Source organism: Polyergus mexicanus, unplaced genomic scaffold (assembly GCF_030449975.1).
Source record: "Polyergus mexicanus isolate NDT 795.1 unplaced genomic scaffold, iyPolMexi1.0 SCAF_26, whole genome shotgun sequence".
In the NCBI taxonomy this organism is placed as follows: domain Eukaryota; kingdom Metazoa; phylum Arthropoda; class Insecta; order Hymenoptera; family Formicidae; genus Polyergus; species Polyergus mexicanus.
This window is the reverse complement of record NW_027223346.1, coordinates 3576304-3599655: the sequence shown is the minus strand read 5'-3', so window position 1 is coordinate 3599655 and position 23352 is coordinate 3576304. Positions and strand designations below refer to the sequence as shown.

Here is a 23352-nt window from a genome sequence, read left to right as displayed (position 1 = left end):
TATATACTATATATATATATATACTATACTATATATACTATATATATATATATATATATATATATATAACGCGACTACCGACTGGCTCCAACGAAAAGGAATAAGGAAGCATTCTTTTGCCAGGTAATAAAAAGCCTGTCACGTAGCGACGGCTCCGTTGAGGACGACCGCGGAGAGGAGGTGGGTAGCTAGAAAGAAGGGAAAGAATACTGATTCATTATTCAATCTGGGTCGAATGATTAGCATGCGCCAGTGGCCGACGTCTTAGAGTCCTCGGATCCTTCTAAATAATGTAAGGCGCGCCGCCGCAAGGACCCGCTAGCCCACACCAATCTGGTGATGGTTCTCTGACTTTTCTAAAGTATCGTCTTGAATATATTTCCAAATTACATTTAATCACAAATAATCGTTTTTTCGAAATATTTTAAACAAGTATTACATGTATATATAAATATCCAATTTTTAAATATTACAAACGCTTCACTTTCATGTATTTCTTTTTTCTAGCTTTTAATATATATTTTCAAATCATATAATTATATTAAATAATTACTTTAAAATCCAAACATCTTCCTTTCAAAAATTATATATATATGTGTGTGTGTGTGTGTATAATAATTTGCATAATAATTTAGTTTCTATAATTATGTAAATATACATTTAATTTCCGTATAATTCCTCCACAAAATTTATATCAGGCGTTTTAAAAGTAACGTATCTTAATTCCAGATTTACGGATTGTAAAAGAGATTAATAATATTCTCCAATTCGTCCATGAAAAAATATCGCTGTCTCGTGTCTCAAGGGACAGGGAAGAAAAGGCCGAGGGATAAAACATTTTTAATGTAATTAAGTGGGAATCTCTGCGGTGTTCTGCCATGTTCTGCCCCGTTTTCCGACGTCACCGTTACCAACTCCCTCTCTTCCCCCTCCGCCCCACCCCTTCAGTTGTGACGGTGGTCTCGGCTTGAGATCTGGATGTAAGAAGGGTTGTATTCAGCTTGCCTCCGGGGCATGTTAATGCACTCCGAGATCTTAGCACTTACACTCCAACACGCCCGTCCTCGTCGTTGTCGTTCTCCTGCCTGCTTTTCCATCCCCAGCCATTTTCTCTTTCTCTTAAACTACCCCCGATCCGAGTCTCCGGCGCCTCCAGAGGGCTTTCACGGACGACGCCTTAAATCCGGATCTCCGTGCGCCTTTGCCACCTCCCCCTTCCCCCTTCCACCCGGACCGCCTCTCGTCAACCTAGAAGCGCGCGTATTCAACCCTCGAAGCTACCGCGAAAATTTCATTCTTGCTTAAAAAGATCAGAGTTAAAATTTTGATTACCGCGAGTCTTACGATGTCTTTGAACGCAAGTTTTATGATATGTTTTTAACTATGTAATTTTCGCGTCTATTTTTATTACTTCCCTAAGTCAAATTATAACACTTGAAAAATAAGAAAAGATATCATTTGAGAATCGTAATACGTTGAAACACATAAATATTCGTCCTACTATTAATTTAATCAATAATCCGAGCTGCCTTCTAAAGCAAAGTGAAAAATTCCTTAAATAAGTCCTTTCGCCGTCTAGAGGAGGTCTGTACTTTTTCCAGCGAGGAAGCTCTGGGGAGAGGGGTACTCAACGGTTACAAGAATGGGATGAGGGAACCCGCGGAAAGAAATCTTAATTAACGAGAGCATTGTTCCAGTCGCGAAAAGTCGCCTCGGAGACCGGAGCCACGAGGATCGAGCGTGGCTTTCGGGCATGGCAGACGGGCATGGGAGAATGATCGTTTCAGACCGTAGGAGTGAGAGGATAGGAAAAACGCCGCTTCTCTCGAGGACGATGGGCGCCACGACCACCGGTGGTGGTGCGCGCAAGGGCACACAAAGCCCTTGACGGATGGGTAGCCACCGGGCTGCGGCGTAACCCCCACGATTACGAGTGACCACCTGTTGAGGGTCCTGCACGCACCTGTGTACGCACATACGACTCATTCTCTCCGCGAACACCACATAGAGACGGCATTTCCATCTCTGCGACGATCCAAAAAATGGTCCGAAATAACGTGCGTCAACCTCTGAGCATGGATTACTCAAAGCGATCAGCAAAATTAAATCCATAAATCCATAAAAAATAATAAATTCGCTCAAGGTAAGATAAAGATAAAAAGTGAGTAATAATTTTAATATTTCTCCAACTAAATTATATGTACGGTTAAAAAATATGAGAGAGAATTTAGCCCTTGACATTTAGATATACAGCATAAAAGAAGCATTTCTTATTCCTTTCATTTTTTTCTCAGACTACGGCGAAGTATTCGGCCATTAATATCATTCGATTGTACTATCTGTCATGGTGAATCAGATTCGCCGAAACAATTCACATCGACGCGACATTGAAGAGCTCGGACGCAGCTCTGAACACGGAAAAGTGCTTCGGCGTTTTTGCCCGGTCGAGCGCTCGTCAATCCGGAGATCGAGAGCGAGCACGTGTATACGTATGTATGTGTGTATGTGTATGTGTTTTTTTCATTCTTACTTTCTCTCTCTCTCTCTCTCTCTCTGCTCTCGGATCCACCTCCGCTTCAGTTACAGCCGTAGAACGCGACGGGGATGCTTTATTTCCACCCCCGTTGCGATCGTTCCATTTGTTTCGCAGCCGGCATTGCATGCCTCGCGGCGACGAGGCTTTCTCTCCCACCTTCTGCTATTTATCTGCTACCCACCGTCTCTCTCTTTCTCCCTCCCTCTCTGTCACCCTTGCTCTTCATGGCAGATCCGAGCGGTGGACGAATCGACTCGACGTTATCTCGACGTATCCGCGAGTATACGTTTAATGCGCGACGCAAACGTATTTATTCACCGGCGTACTTTCCCCATTTTGACGAATGACGCGCCACATCGCACTCTAGTAGGCTGAATACCGTGTTGTTCGCATGATTTCTCGTCAGCAATTCGCGAAACAAATTTCGCTTTTTTTAAAGAGAAAATTTAACACAGGTAAAGATCAATCGAGAGCTTGGAGGCAAAAGTTACGAAGGATATAATTAATATTTCAATGTTAATAAATGTGAGAAGATAATTTTTCAGATGTATTATGTATGTGATTCTTGAACAATGGAATAATAATATGACTTTTTATACAGATATTTCTGTCGCGTTTTCAAAAGAAAAAAAAAAAAAAACAGTTTAATTAAATGAAACATCATCTATAAAATGTCATCTGATACAATCTTGTTTATCCAATGCATGATGAAAATCTCATCGTCAATTCGTCGTCAGATAATATCTTTCTCCGATAATAACATCTTTCTCCAATTTAATATTGTTAAGTTGCGAAAAGTATTTTAATAAGGCAAAAAAATCAAGTCGAAAGTATATCGAGAAAAAATGTTTAACATTTAAAGAAGGAAAAGGTGAAACTAAGAAACATCGAAACGGCCGAGTTATCTTGGAAGATGCTCATTGATAATCCAACATCGTGCCGTCCATTACGCATTCCGATTCCGCGTTAACCCCCTCGAAGTTGCTCTAAGCCCTCTAGTCATGTCGCTTGACAGATTCCCCCCCCTCTCTCTCTCTCTCTCTCTCGATAATTCGCCTCGTCATCGTTTGAATCATCTTATCAACGCAGAAATTTGAATAGTGCACATATTGCATTGAGCAATGATTTTACAAAAATATTTAACAGAAATTGCGGAAAATTAAAAGCATTAAAATTTTTAATTTTTTTAAACATTTCTTTCTATCTATATGTTTGTGTTTACTTAAATATTTCTTAATTTAATAAAAGAATTTAGTGTTGGAATTTAGAATTTAAAATATATAATTTCTACAAGATATTCTTAAAGATATCGCAAGCAATAATAATATAATTATTCTTGTAGCTGATATTGTGCATATTGTCAATAATTTTAGATTAAAGCTTGTTAAAAATTAAAGAATTATAATAAAGCAAGATGTTTCATCAAATTTAAATAAAATAAAAAAAAAACATTTCTCAAAAATAAAATCACATTTAATTCTAATCTATTATGATATGAAAATCTTTTCATATCAAAATCCGTTATAATACGATACAAGTTGATACTTATGCAAGATTGTACTAAAATTTTACGCTGCCGGATGCAGCGAGTAAAAATGCATGGCTCGGGAGAAATAGCCGCGGCTAAAGGCAATCTATAGCGGAAGTGGTGCAAGTCAAACGAGCGTCGGCCAGCCGAGCCTTTTCAACTTCTTCCTTTTGGCGGTGAGGGCGAACCGCCGCTTAAAGTGGCGGCTCGCTAATGATAGTCCAACCCTTCGAGGACTTCGCGACCGACCCGAACCCTCTCGAAGCCGGCCTGCATCTGATGGCACTTCAATCCGTTAATTGGTGTACAACTTTTTCGCTGTCCCCCTTCGCGTTCGCCTACCTCCCTCCCCTTCTTTTCGCGACGCAGAAAAAAATTTATTAAATTACCGTTGGCCGGCAACGTAACTTTATGAAGTAGTATCCACATAGAAATCTTCATACCACTTATACATTCATCGTGATATTTAACGTTTTACTCGAATCACTTCCCACTGTTTTCGCTGCATTCGTGCTTGACGAAACTTGCTTAAACGCATAACGGGTAATTTTTATGCCTTCTTGGATATTTAAAAAGAGAATTGGTGACCCGATCGAATAAATATTGTTTCACTTTAAATATTAAACATACACATGTATATGTATATACATATGTATTATACATGTCAAGATAATTTCTAAATTAATCCTGAAAAAGTATCAGCTCTTTTGAATCACTTTTAAAAATATAAATTAAGAATACTTAATATGACAATAATCTAATTTATATGTCTTAAATATGTTCCAGCGAGATATGCAGCAGCTGAAGCACAAATTTAGCATAATTAGTTAGCAATTCCAACTGCGACGATCGACGTGAAGAGGGAGACGGAGGCTTACACGGATCCAAATGGCAGAAGAGAAAAGAAAAAGAAACGTAAGAGAGAGAGAGAGAGAGAGAGAGAGAGAGAGAGAGAGAGAGAGATCACCGCCGGTGTTCAAATCGATTACACGAGAGGCAATGTAAAAATTATGCAAATGTCGTTTACAAGTGAATGGGACCCTCGCGACGAGCGAGGTTACAATTAGGCAGGAGCCAATTCAATATCGAGGGCCATTCGAGGGAATATTCAACGGGATGGTATTAAATGCCGGCTGGCCCGTTTCTATGAGGATGGATCGGCGTTATCGTCAGAACCGCAGCACCCGCATTACGCGTAACAGCCGCATGAACGACAAGAAGTCGAGGAAGATCGAGAGAGAGAGAGAGAGAGAGAGAGCAATAGGCATCAAGCTACATCTCGTACTTGTAACACAATAATCGTTCACATCTTCTCGTATCGTTATAAAAATGTTTTTTTTTTATTGCGTTTTTATAAAGTTCAATTTTTTACTATATCGACTTCATAAATGAAGTCTAATATATATCTGTAACACACTATATATATTGCAATAATGGATTGTACCAATCTATGTATAAATTATAATATGTTTATTTTAGATTTAATTTCAAGAAGGATATATACAATATATTAGATATTTAGCAATGCATTCTCACCGAAGAAAAGGTTTCTCGCGTACAAAAATGTATGTGCCAATATAATCGTGCATCACGGTCGAATCGAAAGTCGAACGGAACTATTTCTTCGTTAAGCTCGCTTTAGTAGGTTACAACCACGACTACATCCCTTGAAGAGACCCTCCATGCTTAAAGCATCGATGGAATTACCGGTGGGTGATGAGTTTAGCGGAAGGGATAGACGAGATGAGAGAGGTCTCTCCTTCTTCGTCCCTATCTTCATCCCTATCTTTATTCCCTTTGCGATGCCGAGGCATTCTAAGCTTCGATGAGAAAGGATGAACCACGTCAACGTAGGCTTCGTTCGGCCAATGTTAATTCGATCGTTTTAATTATGATACGATATCCCGCAATATTGTAGCGCAAAATGCGCGACTCGAAAACAAGCGTCTTGAAATGCAGCGAATGAAGACGCGCAAGTTATATAAAAATCTACATAAAAAGAATCTCGCGTGTCCCTTCTCGTATCGCGGCACGATTGGATTAATCGAGTTAGGTTGTCATAACGACGTCGAAGGACGCGGGTGCGTTTAAGAAGCCGAAGGATCCGGCGGATTATGGATTTCTCGCGCCCGCCTTCATCTACATATGTTCTCGTCAGCTGCGCTTTGTTTCCCGAATAAGAGCTCATCACGGATGCAAAACCGTCCATTCATATTCAAAATTTTATATCTCGGCCGCGCTCTCTCGCGGAGAGGCTAATTTATTCGGCTTCGATCCCGCCCGCGACAAATCCGAACGACGCACCCTTCGCATTCTTACTTCGTATCCCTCCAACACCACGATCATTAATAATCTTGCCATTTTCTCGTCCTAATTCTTTCTTACGAGATTTCCAATTGGAAGAAAACAAAAGTGTCTTTTGAGGTAATATCGAAGAACATTTCTGTTACAGAAAGGATGACATGCCTGTTAAAAGCTTGTAAATTTTAATTATTAGACAAATAAGACTTGAATCTGTTACTAATCTATCTTTTAAATAAATGCTCTAAATTTTTTGAGACATTGTAAAAGTGTACACTTATTATTTTTAATCTAAAGTGTATTAACAATTTTTAAAATATATATTAATATATTGTTTTCTCTATTGTATCCAATTATATCTCCGAGTTAAAACGATTTCAATATCAGAGAATGTTACAAATTGTAAATAAAGGCTAAATGTTTTGTATCTATCCGTATATTTTTTTTTTCTTTTTCTTTTACGCAAACAATTTTGATCCGCTAAACTTTAAAATATCAATGAAGTTTCATCTGGAACTAAAAACTGGTTACGATAAAATTGCTCACTTGGAAAATGCAAATTTATGTTAGCTAAATATTCGCGAAAGTATTCTTTCATTTTCGTTTCCTCGATAATCGAACGAACTCCGTGAAGCAACCCGCACAGACGCTGCTGCAACCAGCCCCCTCTTCCGCGTTCGCTCTGCCTTCCGTCGAAGAGATAATCATATTAGCCGGGCTATAACTTGTCTATGCATAAGCATAATACCGTGGCGCCGAAGTCCCGGGATCCTGGCCAGGATACCGCGTATATTTTACCGCTGCGCTCTACCCTCAGGACCAGCCAGACCAGCCGAACTCTCCGACCGGCTGCCGTTGCGCTGCCGAGAGAGGAGGCGCGAGAGACGGGGTTGCAACGTACAACGTTAATCAGCCTAATTGAATTAAGCACGCGCGACTGTTGTAATTATGACTATTTATAATGATCCCGCCTGCGCGCGCGCGCGTTTCACCCCTCTCTGCCCGAGAGGAATATTAGTTTACGCCGCGAACGCGTCGCGTTTAATGCTCGACGTCGTCCCCGTTGCTTGTTAGCGGGGAGCCGACCGAGCACGGCGATACATGGAGTTTCGAACAATCGTCTAAAGTGGAAAGATAAGCCATTGCCGTCGCGGCAACCGAAACAGGCGGCGATATCGTTGAAGGTTAACGATAGTTTCTTGTTTACCAGAAACAGATTAGATGGGAATATTAAAGTGTGAACAAATCACGTTAGGGATGTTTTGGCTGTACAATAGTAGCGAAAAACTGTCAAAATTAAAAAGAAAACGTAAAAATAAACAACGATTAATTTGCACTTAAATCAAATTTTGCACAAATATGTATTAGAGATTTCTTAATGTAAGTAAAAATTTTTATTTTGTTGACAATGTTTTTCTTATCAAAGTCAATAAGTATTGCAATACGCGATTTTCCATAAGAATCTCGATACTAACTTAAATAATTTTCAAAACTTTTTAAGAGAATTGTGCTCAAGTTTTACACAGATACTCCGAAGAAATAATAAGAAGAGTCCGCGAAATTTTCATGCTTTTGTCAATGTTTTATGACACATACATTCTTATAAGTATCGTATAATAAAAATTAAACTTAATTCGATATATTTGAAGATTAAAATAATTAAAACTTATTATTTCGTCAATTCTCAGAGAAGAGAAATTATGCAACGTTGCATATTATACGCGCCGGTCTTTCCTATTTTTTAAATCATAAAATCGGTCAACCTAATTTTAATCGGTCTCCTCCCTATTTCACAATATTGCGAAAAAAAAAAACCAGAATCATTCAGAGCCTTCAGAAGTATTTGATTTCTGATAGTATCCCACCCAGTATCTAATCCGCTCTCTTTATTGCCGTAAAGAGACGGCCAGTGTAAACGTACCGTGATAATGAAAACGAGTGTTAGCTAGGATTTCCGGATGACTCGCTTTCTTCGCGCCTTCCTTAACCACCCTCCGTCGAGTACATTGACGCTGCGGCGCGCATTAGAAGAAGTCGTACTTCATTAAGTCGGTAACACTTCTTCCAGAGACGTTACTCATCCCTCGGAACGGGCGCCGCGAGAGAAGGCGAGATCGAAAGGGAATAAGATTAATTGCATTCCGCGCAAGGAGAGAGGAGGCGTATTTTAAGGCAAACCGCCAATGCTCGCTCATGGAAACGGCGACGGGGCTGAACGAAGGAGTGACGGGGAATGAGAAGAAGGTGGATGAGAGGAGCGACAATACCTCGAGTAGAAAGACGCGAGAGAGGAGCGAGATTCCTGCCGCTGATGGTGGAGAGGAGCGAGCGTGACTGAAAAGAGGATCGAGAAGGAGAAGACAGCGCCCAAGGCCTTGTTGTATTTATCATATAATTACCATAATAGAGCTCCGCGCCGCACACACCGGTGCCAGTGCCGACCACCAATCCCACCCGCGCTCCCCCGTTCTCGTACCAGGCAGCAACCGCAAATTGGAAACTCTCGAATACATTTTCCCTTCGTCGCTCGCTCGAAATTGTTCACCGTAGGACGTCGGCCGTCGAGTCGGAAGGATGCTAACGACAGCAGCGCGAATACGCAGTCATGGAACGCTTGCTCGGCTCGAGGATGATCGACGTATGGTCATTAGATACAATTTGTCTGCCTAGCTGCATCCTGTCTGACACTAGTCGTCGGAGTAATTATGGCACGACTTAAACAATAAATGCGTTCTCTGTTTAGGCTTTCTCATTTAGACGTTGGCCATATAGTCATTTACCAGAAATTCAAAACGTGACCGAGTAAAATCTTTCTCAACGTATAATTGAAGATAATCAATAATAACAAGTTTGAATATTATTATGACAGAAAGAGAGAGATGATCAAATTTCATTAAATACTATCTAACATTATTAGAATTAATTATAATTATAAATGAAAATAATATCTGATGAAAAAACGTCACTTATTTATCTCTTATAACAATGAGACATACATTTGAAATCATCTGTCTTACTTTTTAATTTAATTATACTTTCAATTCTTTATTAGACATACAAGTCTGCAGACGGCAATAAAATATTCTTCTCAAATATCGATGTTAATAATAATAATAATAAAAATAAAAAAAGAAAATATACTTTCTTATATCTCTCAATCTGAATTAACAGACCATATTTTTTCGATTAAAGTGATATATGTATTGTATAAGAAGTAGATATGGTCTCGAAGTGAAGAACTTGAAAGTGACTTCTTTAGTTTCTTCGCTAACCGCGAATCATCTCCGCCGACATCACCTTTTGAATCTCTTGGCCCCCTTTTCTGGTCACCCAATGTGCAGCCCGGCGGAATGATATTGCAGCTAAACATTCGGTTCTTTGATGCCGCCCTAGTCTGGGATCTCTATCCCTGGGTACGCCGGCGGATAATTAACGTTAAAGGTTAATCCTGCGGAGAAAGACGGCGGGATAAGAACGGCCTGATAGCAACTCCTCGGCTCCTGTTCCTCTGATAGATATAATAATTTGATTAGAACCTCGAAAATGGTATAGTGAAATTCAGTCTTTCGAATTCAAATCTCTCGGAATCCAACATTTTTGAACGTGTGCGTTAAACGATAATTATACAATATTTGTTCTTTCGTATAAATAACAAAATAAAAAATAAAAATGAAAGAATAATTAAAAATATTCATAATTTCAAGAATATCTCAAGAATATTTTTCACCTTTAAGCAATAATTTTATAAAATATAATAATTTGGTTAAAAAAAAAAGCATTTTATTTTAGAAAACTTTAATAATATATCTTAGATTAAAAAGATGGAAAGAATAGACCGCAGGATTATATTGTACTTTAAATAGCCAAGGCGTCGATAAGCGACGGAGACGAGTGTCACGCAGGACGCGTAAAAACGTCTAAATTGCGCGTAAATAATTATATTTGCATATTCATCGAAAGGTAAATATTTAATGCTCACGGAGCATAAAGGGGCAGCGTGAAGTGTAACGTATACGTGGAAAGAGAGACCGGTGAGTTCGCGGGGAGGGGGTGAGTGGAGGATGCTGGAAGGGGGTTGGCCGGCGGAGGGTTGGCCAGCCGTGTACGCGCGGCCGCCACGAGCTGACGGAAAAGGGGTTGAATGTACATCGCGGCTCGTCGGAAATTTTAGCTTAATTTTACTTAACTACACTGGACTGCCCGTGGGCGCTCGGCTGCAGGGACAAGTGTTATTTTTGTAATTCCAAGCGGCGCTAATGGGAGACCTCGGCTTAACTCCGACCTACCGCCGACAAAAGAGGGCTGTTTACCACGCGCAATGAGTATACGGCCGCGCGGGGGTAGTAACCGACACCCCGCCGCCGCCTACGCTTGTTACAAACGCGAAAAGAGCCTGACATTAGTTGACCGACGGACGAGACCGGGAACCGTGAGTTAAAACGTTCTTCGTGAAAAATACGAGCAGCGATCGTCTCTTCCGAGAAAATACATCTTTAAATAAATAATATAATATGACATATATAATATTACAAAATTAGTTTTATGTTTATCTCATATTTTCTATTGGAATAAATTATTAATATTATATTACATGTACAATAAACGAGAGTAGAAGAGAAATATTCTAATTATAATAGAGTTTTATTTTAAAATTATTTTCAAGAGGATCGGAATATGTACTTTCTTACCTTAATCTAATATGATGAATGAGATAAGAAGCGTAACGGACGAGTTACCGTCATGGCATTATCGACGACGAAGGTATCGAGAAGACGCGAAAGGACGCTGATGAGATTCGAGGGAAAACTTGCAGGTATGGAGCGTAGCAAGTTACAGAAGCTAAGACGTGTATCGAGCGTGAATATTACATCGATCAGGATTTGACGATGTGGTACAAGTACCGGGGTGGAAGATCGGGGAGGCAAGGATGATGTCGCCTATTATCCCGTGGAACACCTGAGCCTCCGTTCTCCGTTACACGTAGGGCCTCGGTCCCCTCCCGTGAGAAAGTGTATGAAAACGAGCACGCACTCTCTCCGTGTCGTCGGCGTCGCGGCCAAATTGCACCACCTCGGCGTATTATCCGCCCTTAAATTATTCCCGGCTAACCGCAAAAATAGCCCCACTCCCCGTAAGGCTCACACGGTTTTCTGCATCGCTACATTTTCTCGGTTAAAGCGCCGCGCGGCTCATTGTTTCAACCGCATCACGAGTATACTGAATCGTCATTAATAAGGTATGTATGTTAAATGCGAGATTTTTTTTTTTTCCCAACGCTACAACTATTGTAATTTAGAGAATTGAAGCCGAGAATTAATTGGTCACCGCACAATCTTTAATTGTATATCCATTAAGGAAAAAGTTTATATTAAAAACATGTAAAATTATGTTATATAAATTTTGATAAGATTAAAATAAATCTCTTATGAGTTTAATGAAATTTATTTTCTAACGTTTAATTTGCAGAAATAAACTATAAAATAGTAAAAGATTCAATTTTCATGTCTTTGACGGACGAGAAAGGATTATTCCTCTGTACGGCTTATTTTGATGATTAGCGGTAGAAAGAATTATAAACGAACGGTATATACACATCAATCATTGACTCGACTTTTTTTCAGGGATGCCGGTATATATGTATATTAATATATGTTTGGTTTGGAGAGCCATATCCTATCCTGACACGATGGACGCTACCGAAGACGAAAGTTGAGATGGCCGTAACGGCTTCTGGCACCGAATGTCGGATTTCCATTCGACGAGAGATGGATGGCCCAATCCACGGAACATTGATCACTATTAAATCTCATATACCGATGGAAACGTACTACGGCGGTCGAATATATCACAGGTAGGTACGATCTCTTCAGACTTATCTTCGATTGCCATCGGATCATCATCTTCATTTCATGAAAACGCTTTCATCGTTGACATCGTGCTCGATTAATAAATGGAGAAGTAGCTTCGCGTCGCGAAGCGAGTAGAAAGTTTGACAAGCTGCCGGATCGAAACAGCGCTGTCCATTATTTACATGTGGACGTATACATTTGGACGATGCGCGGAGTCTTCGGAGAGGCAAAAGTTGCGAGTCCCCGCGATGTTGGCGGCGAACCTGGCCATCAGGTCCGATTCGATAAAAGATGGATGATCCAACGTCGGCCATATAGTCGATCGGTCTCCGAGCTGACGCCTCCGAAGATGAAATGCACCCTTGGCGACCCCAGAACCGACCCTAACACCCTAAGCCCTCCCTCCCCCTCCCCCCTCTCCCCGTTTCTCCCTCTTACTCCCGCGCTCAATAACACTTTGCCAACCGAAGGCATATTTACGAGAGAGGCGCGTGCCCCGCGTCGGGACGCACCGCCGTTTACTGAATATACGCGATTTGGCATACAAATTCCGTCATATGTAACCCGGAAAAATGTTTATTGGCCCGACGTTAAAGGTTATTAGGTCCGGCCTCTAGGTGACCTCCCTGACGTAACCAGTCGCATCACGTAGCTCCATGAATTGGATCCATCGAGTCGCATAGCGTCGAAAGTGAAAGCATAAGTCTTTTTTACAACCGACTGTTCTGTACTTTCTTGCATTCCGTGTGGTGTGGCGTGGATGCGCCGTGTCTTCTTTGAAAAGTTGTAACGATAAAAAATGATTGCTTTAATAAAACACGCACGCAACTTGACATTAAATACAAATGTTCCTCTATAAATAATTCAGAATCCTATATTTAATTTATCCTAGCCTATTTTAATTATTATGACATGTACATTTGTAGAATAAAGAATTTAATGCGCGTCTTAATGTCCATCTTTGTAACGAGCGAGATGTATTATAGTGATTTTCGTGAAAATTCCATTTCGTCGAATGCATCGAAACTTTATAGGAATAATGGAAGAAACGTAAGTAAGAGAGAATGAACGCGAGGAGAAAACGAAGGACCATTCGTTTCCTCGTGTAGTTCCCAGCACGGCATACCGTGGAACAGCCAGTACATTATTTCTTGATGTCAAATAAAGCAATTAGCATGTGCCCTGACCAGGGTCCGCAGGTTCTAACCCGAGTAATCTCGCCGGGGTCCCCGGCGTGTGCGACATCTTCATCAGAGAGGCGAACCCTCCTCTCTCCTCTCCTTTCTCCACCACTCTCCATCCCATCTCCCCTTGTGCCGGACGATGGCGTGATCACGTGACTACTCCGCACCCCCAGAGACGAGGGATGCTAGATGCTGCGAAAGAGCGAGAGCGCGGATCGGCTAGAAGAAGATGGCGACCGTAAGAGCTGCAAGGGAGAGGGTTGGATGGAGAGAAATCAAGGGGGCGAGAAGGTTGTGTCCACCGAGTGAAGGCGCTTCCAAGGGAAATTTCACAAAGGCTGACCCGCTGGTAATGAATGTTATATAACCCTTTTAATGCTTTAAGCCTCTTAGATTTTTCAGTGCGCGCTTCCTTCGTTCTCAACCTCCTTCTCCTCTCGCTACTCCTTTCCTCCCGCGCGAGTGAGCCGGAGGTAGTTCGCGACGAGCGGCGGAGGGGGTGGGCGAAGGGGAGTCATGCCTCGGGGTAGGTAATTATGTGGCGGACGTAAATTAAGCTTGTTTAGATTGGGATTTTTATTAAGGTCCTTTATGAAAGAGTGCCGCCACTAAATGGCGCACAGTATACACTCCGATAGTGGTACTCCTTTAAACGCCTCTGGAAAAGAACCCCCGATACGTTTATTACACGAGTATTGCTTGCGACAATGAAATTTAAATGTCAGATTTGTCAGACAGTGCGATTTTATAAAATTATATTTCAATATTAAATTAATATATTATTTAACGGTGTATTATTACATAAACATTAAGGTGCCGAATTACTGACAAACTGTATTCAAATACGATCTTTTTTTAAATCGATTTTAATAGTTTAAAGATTTTTTTTATTTTCAAAGATTTTTAACAAGAATAAAATGTACACGAGATATTTAATAATTTTTATAACATTACAGTAGTTGTGAAATACAGAAAGCAACGTTTCAGAAGGAACTCTGAACTTGCTAAATTTCCGCAGGACCCCAAAGAAACTGTAAGCAACGATCAGAAGATATATCTAATAGCAGTAGGATGTACGCACTAAGGAACATGGAACAAATAAGTAAGGATTAGTTTAATCGTGCTTTAGGAGTCGAACGTTGCGGGTTTATGTCACCATTCCCTTTTTCGAGGGTAAGAAAAAGCTGTAGCTCGTATACGAGCAAGTTTATGAACCAACGATAGTGCGTAAAGAAATTCGATTGATATATATAGATCGATGTATGTATTTTTCCTACAAAAATCCACTTTCCTTAATAAATTTTAAATAGGCGTGATTATCATTCTTCCAAAAATAGATAATTCTAAATATCAATCTTCCTCGAATTATAATATTTTTACATAATTAATATAACTCTATAATCACTCTAGCGTTACAGAGATCGGTTTCAGAAACGAGCATGTAAAAATATATAAAATTTCCAAATATAATTTATCCCTTTAATTTGTTCGATTCGCGTACATCGTATGTGGGCATGCTAATTCCGACATATCCGTAACGAGCATAGCGCCTACGTCAAACAGCTAACTGCTTTCGCACGAAGGCACCGGGAGCGAAACTTCGAGAAGCAGTTCGCAGGTACAGACCGTTAGCTATACCCAGTGTATACGTATACCTCCGAGCCGGGGTAAGCGGAGAACGAAGTTCTCGGTGGAAGTTTAATTCAACTGGACGGGCAGCCGGGTGTAAACGCTGAATGATTTGTTGCAAATCGAAAGCACCTCGCACTCCGCGCGCGCAAACTCAAGCTCGAACCTCAACCTCCTGCTTGCGCTTATCACGGTATATTTTACGTAATATTGTGTCGTGGCTATCGATTATCGAGTGGGTATCGATGTATTAATACTTTATAAAAGGGTGCGCCAAGGAATAGATAAATATGCACATATAAATCTTTTTTTGTGCCTGATATAATACTCTTTTTCCTCTTAATTAAAATATATATCTTATAATCTGTTCTAATTCTAATCTGTTTTAATTAAATTGACATTTGCAAAGAATTATGCATTAGATTTGAATATAATCTTCTCTCTCTCTCTCTCTTACTCTCTTTCTCATACTTGCCAATAAAGTTATTTTATAGCCGAGTAACCTACTCTCTATTCTTAGCATTTGCTAAGTTTTATTTTTTATTAAGAACAGATTCGTTCCTACATTATAATAATATCATAAAATAATGAATAATAAAAAAAGTTGCTCAATTATCTGCACTCGCGTTGTTCGCCTGTATATTATATTAATAAATTAATCAATAATTAGAGAATTTTACACTCAGCAATTATCGCAAATCGCTTGAATGTTTTTTTTCCAAGCGACGGTGTTGGTTGGTTGGTTGAGTATCGAACATTGAGATCCAACGTCGATTTTCTTTGGTACATAGTTTCGCGAGGCCGGGCATGCCCGTTCGTTCTCTCGATTAGGCTTTGCTGTCATTAAAAGTTTATAAAGAAGCTGAGGTACGAAACGGGCAACGATGTGCCGGTGAGACGGAGAAGGTGGTAGATGATGGTTCGGCACCCTCAGAACGAAGATGGTAGAGAGAAACTGGCACGACAGAGCGAAAGAGGAAGAGAGTAGGAGAGAGAGAGAGAGAGAGAGAGAGAGAGAGAGAGAGAGAGAGAGAAAGAGAGACAGAGAAGGAGGGATGAAGAGAGATTCCAAGCAAGTTTTCTCATGTGCAATGCATAATGAGGAAAGGCAGACGGCGCATAAAAGGCCTACAAATGAGGCTCAAGTTATATATATATATATGTGTGTGTGTGTATATACGTACTAAGTAAGTACACGTAACTATCACGTCGATATAAACGGCTTTCTCGACGTGACAAGTATTTTTGAAAAATCTTTTAATATTGCATTGTATTCTTTATCTTTAAAAAGCGAGAAAATATTTTTCAATATATATCCCAACGTAATTATTAATTTGTAAATTGCATAATTAGTTTGATATTAATATTTATCAATATTAAATAATCGATTACTCCCTAATAACACTTTCGTTTTCTCGTTTTAATACTATTTTATTTTTATTATTTGTCAGCTTAATTATTCGACAATATCTTAATAAATAGAAATTTAAAAGCAATATAATATGTGTAAAAAGATACATTTGAAAATTTAAAATTTTGAAAATCTTCTGTTTAAATACAATAGTAATTAATCCGAAAAAAAAGCAAGACGTGTGCATTGTAAAATGTGATATTATCGATTTACATCGTCATTCTTAGTACGCAATAATATAAAGTGCTCGTGTAAGATTTCGTTGATCGGTAAGCGTAGACCTTGGTAATTAAAGATACGAACACGCAATGTTAGATTCGCGGCGCACGAAAACCAATTAAAGGTGTTAGATCGATCCTCCCTAGTAACTGACTTGCTAGGCACTTGGATAAAAGATGCGAATCCTCGCTTATGACGCTATATATTCCTTTATCCAATTATCGAGATACTTTATATTAAAACGATTTCAGATAATTGTCAAATCATCAACGGTATTATCGCTATTATGTATTATTTCCATATTTTTGCGCCGTCATTATAATAATTCTTTTATATTTAAAAAAAAAAAAAAAAAAAATTTATAGCATACTATAATTTATACGTATACTTATTATACGTACTCATTTAGATTATTTGAACTTACCTTGTTCATGATTTGGCGGGGATATTCCCGCCTCGCAAGGGACGGCTCTGTAACAAAAGAGAATGATATCAGTTACTTCTGTAAAAAATTGTAAAATATATTCCGCGTGTAATATAAAATTAGTATATTCCTCTACTGCTTTTTTCGGTATATGAAAATGAGCAATTCAACATAAATTCAATAATATATTGATATAATGTTTTTTTGACATAACACGAGTAATACAGAGTCGATTAATGTGACATTTTATTCAATCGTGTTGCATAAAATGTTAGACAAAAATGAAAAATTTCGACGCGAGCATAATGGTGAAGATATTTAATTTCTTTTCGCGCTTGGCATGCGTTTTGAATCTCATCTCGGCGCGCCTTGTGACCCAGGACTAATGCACGTGGGGTGGTCCTCGATCGCGCAGCCGAGCCTCAACCCTTCCTCTCCTTTCCCTTCGACGAGTACCGCCGAATTCCCATAATCTAATGAATGGCCTAACCCCAATATCCTCTCGTTCAGCCTCACCGCCGCTTACCCTCCATGTACTATTCTATATATACCACGCATATAAATATCTTTGCTGGCCGGGAGTGCGTGCGTGCATATTTAAATTGCTTAAAATTCTGCGTCCGCTTACTATAATTAATCATTTCAAAGCAATGCGACTACACTATCACTTTTACTCATTTCATCACTACTTTACTTATAATTGTCTCTTACATTTTGTCAAGATTACTTTCACTTTTCAAATTAAATTTAACATGATTTTTTTGTATTTCATATAAACAAATTCTGCGGTAAATATCACGAATAAAATAGAACAAAATCTCATTTACATTATCATAATTAACATAAAATAAAATATTAAAAATCTTGTGAAGATACGACGGGAATAAATATAAATTAGCACTAAAAAATGCGTGAAAATTAATAATCTGAATTATTTTGGTGAGAAATGTTGAAATAGATTTTTGCGAAAACAAATAAATCTGTAAGTGATAATTTCCAAGGCGTCCTGTACGAACGCAAGAAATATTGTATGATAATTGCGTGTTAAATAGGGACGTAATCGACGGCGAAATTCTTTCGTCCAGAAAATGGACCGGACGCAAGCCGGTGTTGATCCCCGCGTGGCGGAATAAAGACGCGAAAATGTGTTTATCTCGGGGAATAATAAAAAGGGTGGCTCCCTCCCCCCACCCCCCGACGTCCGTGACGCCGAGCGATCGCAACGAAGTCGGGAATAATGTCTCGGACACGAGGCTCGTCTGCGGATTTGCTCCGGCCTCCATCGCCCAACCATCCACCCTACACTCCCCCTTTCGACCTCCTCCGACCTACCCTTATACGCGTGTCCGCCGCAGATTCAGACTCCTAATTAAGACGAGGGTGCGAGAGGGGTTTTAGGGGTTTCTGCCGGGTTCTCCCCCGAGGGGGCGGGGGCGTAGGTAGCGGGTGTATGGATGGAAGGAGGGTTTTCCCGAGGTAAGGGGCACCCGTATCGTGCCGGAGGGGTAAGCCAAGGCAAAGGGGGTAAGGAATATTGATCACGGGACCACCACGGCGGCGAGGCAGGGACTGCCCGTACTCGCCCTCTGCTTTCATCCGCCCATTCCCTCGCCATTCAGCTCCAGCTTTCTCTCGTCTCTCTCTCTCTCTCTCTTTCTCTCTCGCTAACTTGTGTCTCTCACCTTCTCCCTTGTTTCCGACATCTTTCGCCGATCCTCTCGTTTTGAAGACGGCACGGACCGGGCCAAACTAAACCACCAAACGCCAGATGCGTGAAATCAGTCGGTTAGAATCTGCCCCGCAGCCTTTGCAAATTATTGACGCTGAAACCGCGAGGTGTATGATGCCTGCACAATCTGTTTCGAAGTGGACTTTGAATAAAGAGAGTCGGCAAGTTCAACGCTTGCACGGTAAAGAACTTCTAAGAAGAAACTTATAATCCTACACAGAAAGATAATTACTCCGTTCGATCAAACGCGGCGCGTTTTAATGGTTTTGTTATAATATAATAATATTTTAGTGTAAAAAAAAAAACTGCTTATATAAATTTCTCTCATCGTCTTATATTACAACAAATTCATACGGTATGCGATGAGTCTCTCGTCACATATGGTATTTAATCACACACACACACACACACGTCTCGCTAACTTGAAAATATCTTCACGTCGTGACAAGGTTTACGAAAGTCGCAATAAGACATGGTCCTCTTGAAGGGAATTTCTGGCGCTGGAAATCCGAGTAGCCTGACGAACTTTGACGCACACGCTCGGCCGAACAAGATCTACGCTCTAGACGTGTGCAGCGTTCTCACGAGTTTTCGAGAGAGATCCTCTCGAATGGCGCGGAGAAGGAGGGCCGGACTTGACTCGTTTCAGTGACGAGGATAGAAAACGAGGTAAGGGGAAAGGGCAGGGTGGGGGTGGGGGTGGGGGGGGTAGGACTAGGGAGCCAACGAATGAGCTCGAGTTTACACGACGTAGCGACTCGTCTTTCTCTACCCGTCGCCTTGCCTTAATTAAATCTCTAGACCCTTCCTGAAGAACCCGCGGACCTGGCAGGAAACTAGAAGAACCGCCTCCTCTTCTCGCTCTACAATTCACTGCGGTAACACGTCATCTTCCATTGGTTCTCCGTACGTTGCCGCGAGAAATGCGCAAACTTATTGTTAGTAGCTACAATGTGCACTGACTTTCCACCCATCTGTTTATTTTATCAGCTCGTTATCGCTTAATCAATATATATATATATATATATTATTTTTTCTATACATTACTTTTTTATTCTCTCTCTTTAATAAATTATTTTATTTTTATAATATATATGTTGCACTTAATTATACTTTTAGAAATATTATTACTAGAAATAAGATTATATTTTTTTATTGGTAAAAACAAATCATTTATAATATATTATACAAAATGATTTTTAATTATCTTAATTTAAAAAAATGTACAATAAAAAAATTATTCTGTGTGAAATAAAAAAGTTTCATCAATTAAATAGAAAAATATTGCAAATTGATTTGTTGAATAATGTAAACGTTTCTAACATAAGTAATGATAATTTAATTTATGCAAAGAGAGAATTTTGATAGACAAATTATTACTATTCTGTATATTCTCTTACTATTCTCGATATTCTCGATATCCACGAAAGCAGTCCGCTCGGAGCGGCAAATTTCTACAGCATGCGCAACGCATTTTCTCATACACTCCACCGCCATTCCAGTGGCTTCAGATACCGTTATTCAACGTTGTAACGAACGTCAAGGGCGACCTCGACGAGACCGGAAGAGACCTCATTGTCCAGAGGCGGGGGCGCCGATAGGAGGGTGCGCACCAGCGGCAGGCAGCCAACTCAAACTTTGATATGGTTTCCTAAATAACCAAGGCGACCGATACCGCAGCACGATAGTCCTCCTCGCCCGCCCCATCCACCCGTTCACCGCCTAGACCGATCTGCGGTGGTCCGGAGAGGGTACCGTAACTACCGTCGAAGCATATTGAAACCCTCGCACCAACGGTGACCTGACTCGCCACCCCAGGCAATCCCCCACCCTTGCCAACCCGCGACCCGCCGTTCAAGACCGATACAAGGCTGCCGTCCACGCAAAACCTGCGGCACGAGTGCGTTTGTCGTTTCGTGTGGAAACGTTACTAACGCAAGCGGTAACGCCAACGTTTTCATAATGCCGCAAGTAGCGGTTAATCTGGCTGCAGAGTGACAGGTAATCTGCAAGAGGACTGCGCGAGGAGGGAAAAGGAACGAAGGTTGCGAAAGCAGCGGTTTTAAAGTCGATCACATTACGTTTCCCCGATAGGCAAAGCATTACGAAGTACCGTATACATGGAGCAAGTGACAATATATGATTGGAATAACGCAAAAATACTGGATAGAAATTTGAAAAATGCATAAAAAATTAAATAATGTATAAAAAACAATATAATATAAAATTTATTATATTTATTTATTATATTTATCATGAACATTATATTTATTTATTATATTTATTTAACGTTACAATATAATAAAAAATATTTTCTTATTTGCATTGAAATTTTTTATGATTTTTTAATAACAATACATTATTGACAATACGTTAAAATTAATAACTCTTGATATATCTATCCTTAAAATTTTGCACTTTAAATAGATAAAATCAGATACAAAATTAACATGTAAATAGCCATTTAGTTTACATCTTCTTTTCTGCAGGCTACCAATAGACACGATGCCAGAGGCCGGCTGTTTGTCCGCTAATTAGAAGCTAACAGCAGAACTAAAGTTTCGAAGAACTTTAAAGTTTCTTGCACTCGCGCGGAAGCCTCTTGCTACCCATTCAATACCTCCTTTTTGAGGGTGATAGAACGGCCACCCTTTAAGAAGAACGCCCTATTCACCTGCACAGCCGTCCCCACCTGTCTTTCTCTTTACCTGTCCTTCTCTCTCCATCCTCTTCGCTCCGAGCAGTGTTAATTACTAATTAATTGTTTCGCGTGTTTGAGTTTTAAATGGATAAGTTAAACAGCGCGTAAGAGGTCCAGACGTGGTATAGCGGCAGAGTCCACCCTTCTTTTTCCCTCTGTCCGTTCCGCTCGCTTCGCGTACGATTACCGTACAAACAGTGTACTGCCGGTTAACGAAGTTAGGATGACCGTGTTAGGTTGAGGAGAAGGGGAGCAATGCTCGTTCGTTTATTCGTTTTTCACCCCGTCATCAGAACGCCGCGTCTCGCTTCGTGCCTCCCGACGTAATATCTCCATCGCGACGCCGAAGCATCGCCGGCGCGTTCCAAGTTACCTCCGATCCGACGAATACGCGGATGCAACTTTGATAATATCGTCGTCGAAAGTTGTGGGGGCCCTAGTTCTCATAATCGCATAATATAATAAAATATATATATTACAGTTTTTCGACGCAAACACACACAAAAAAAAAAAGACAGTCAGAAGAAAAGTTTATAAAAAAAGTTTTGCGTTTACTTTATACATGCTACATTTTATTTTATTCGATATTGTTTTGATGCTCAATTCTTCGTAAATGAGTTTTTATCATCGCGATAAAATAAGTTCTATTTGTTTTTATTAATCGAGAAATTTTCTCTATTTTGAATTGTCATTCTTTGATAGAAAATACTTAAGGAATAACGATTGCTTGTGTAACTTGTGCCATTACAGTGCAGATTGTCTGACGTTGATCCGAAGGCAAACCAACGAGTTCGTTTCGTTCCTCGCGAAAGGCACCCCTATACGCTGTAATCGGAGCTCAAATAAAAAGTCGTAATGCCAGATAAAACATCCCGTTTGTCTAACAACGATTCTTCTCTTCGCTCCTGAGAATGGTATATGTATACCAGGCTTCCGGGGCAAGTTAGAAAGGAAGTTAAATCGGAGTGGTAATCATTTTAAACACCATCGCCGAGACGAGAAAACGTCTTATCGCCTAATTCTCTCGTAATTGAAATGAATCGATAAGAAATCTCCTATGCGTAAGAAAATTGATACGAATGGAACAGCTGATCACCATGGAGAGTACGTTTGTCACTGTACATTGAGCATGGCTGCGGATTGGTTATCGCCATTCTCTCGATGGTGCTCTTGAGAGACACAAGATAAATCGTTGGAGGCGAGAGAGTATCCCGTGGGAGTCTGGAATAAATCGGGAATAATCGGAAAACACGACGGCCAAATTGACGACTGTTATCGACTGGCGTCGCGGGTGGTGACGAGAACTCGTCCGGATCGAAAGAGCGAAGGAGGAAGAGAAAACATGTCGGCAGCAAATCGGTGTCTTAACCGACGGGGGACAATTATTTAAGCGAACGTCTAGCGTGGCGTTCTAGCGCTTCGACGAGGGCACGCCGATAGAGAGAGAGAGAGAGAGAGAGAGAGAAAGAGAGTCCGGAGCTGTTAATTGCCGGCTGTCACGGGCACGCAGTGACAGGGACTACCATCGACGTGGGATTGCCTCGTCGAAGCCGGTGCGAAAGCGCCGTTAAACTCTGCTTTCAAAATGTGTGAACGCGCTACCGCGATGGACACACTCATGGGAGATAACGGAAGAAGACAGAGAGAGAAAAAGCGAAGTAAAGTAAAACAGAGATCGAGTCGGCGGAAGATAGCTCTCGAATGACTCAAAGACGAATTACGAATTTTCCTCTATATAATGTTAATTTACAATATATATGGAAAGTCTATATTTCATCAACATAAAAATTCACAAATTTTTGAAAGGTTGCCATATTTTATGATCTATTTTATGCAATTAT

General features: G+C 40.3%; 1 protein-coding gene across 18 annotated transcripts in view; it reads right to left on the bottom strand.

Annotated features, from left to right (window-relative positions):
• LOC138943410 (uncharacterized) overlaps positions 1 to 23352 on the bottom strand; it is a 333199-nt gene that overhangs the window by 50440 nt on the left and 259407 nt on the right. For all 18 annotated transcript variants that reach the window (XM_070314244.1, XM_070314247.1, XM_070314249.1 and 15 more), the window contains one exon: positions 17082 to 17128. In XM_070314244.1, the coding sequence (XP_070170345.1) occupies positions 17082 to 17128 (47 nt within the window). The remainder of the gene's footprint in view (positions 1 to 17081; positions 17129 to 23352) is intronic.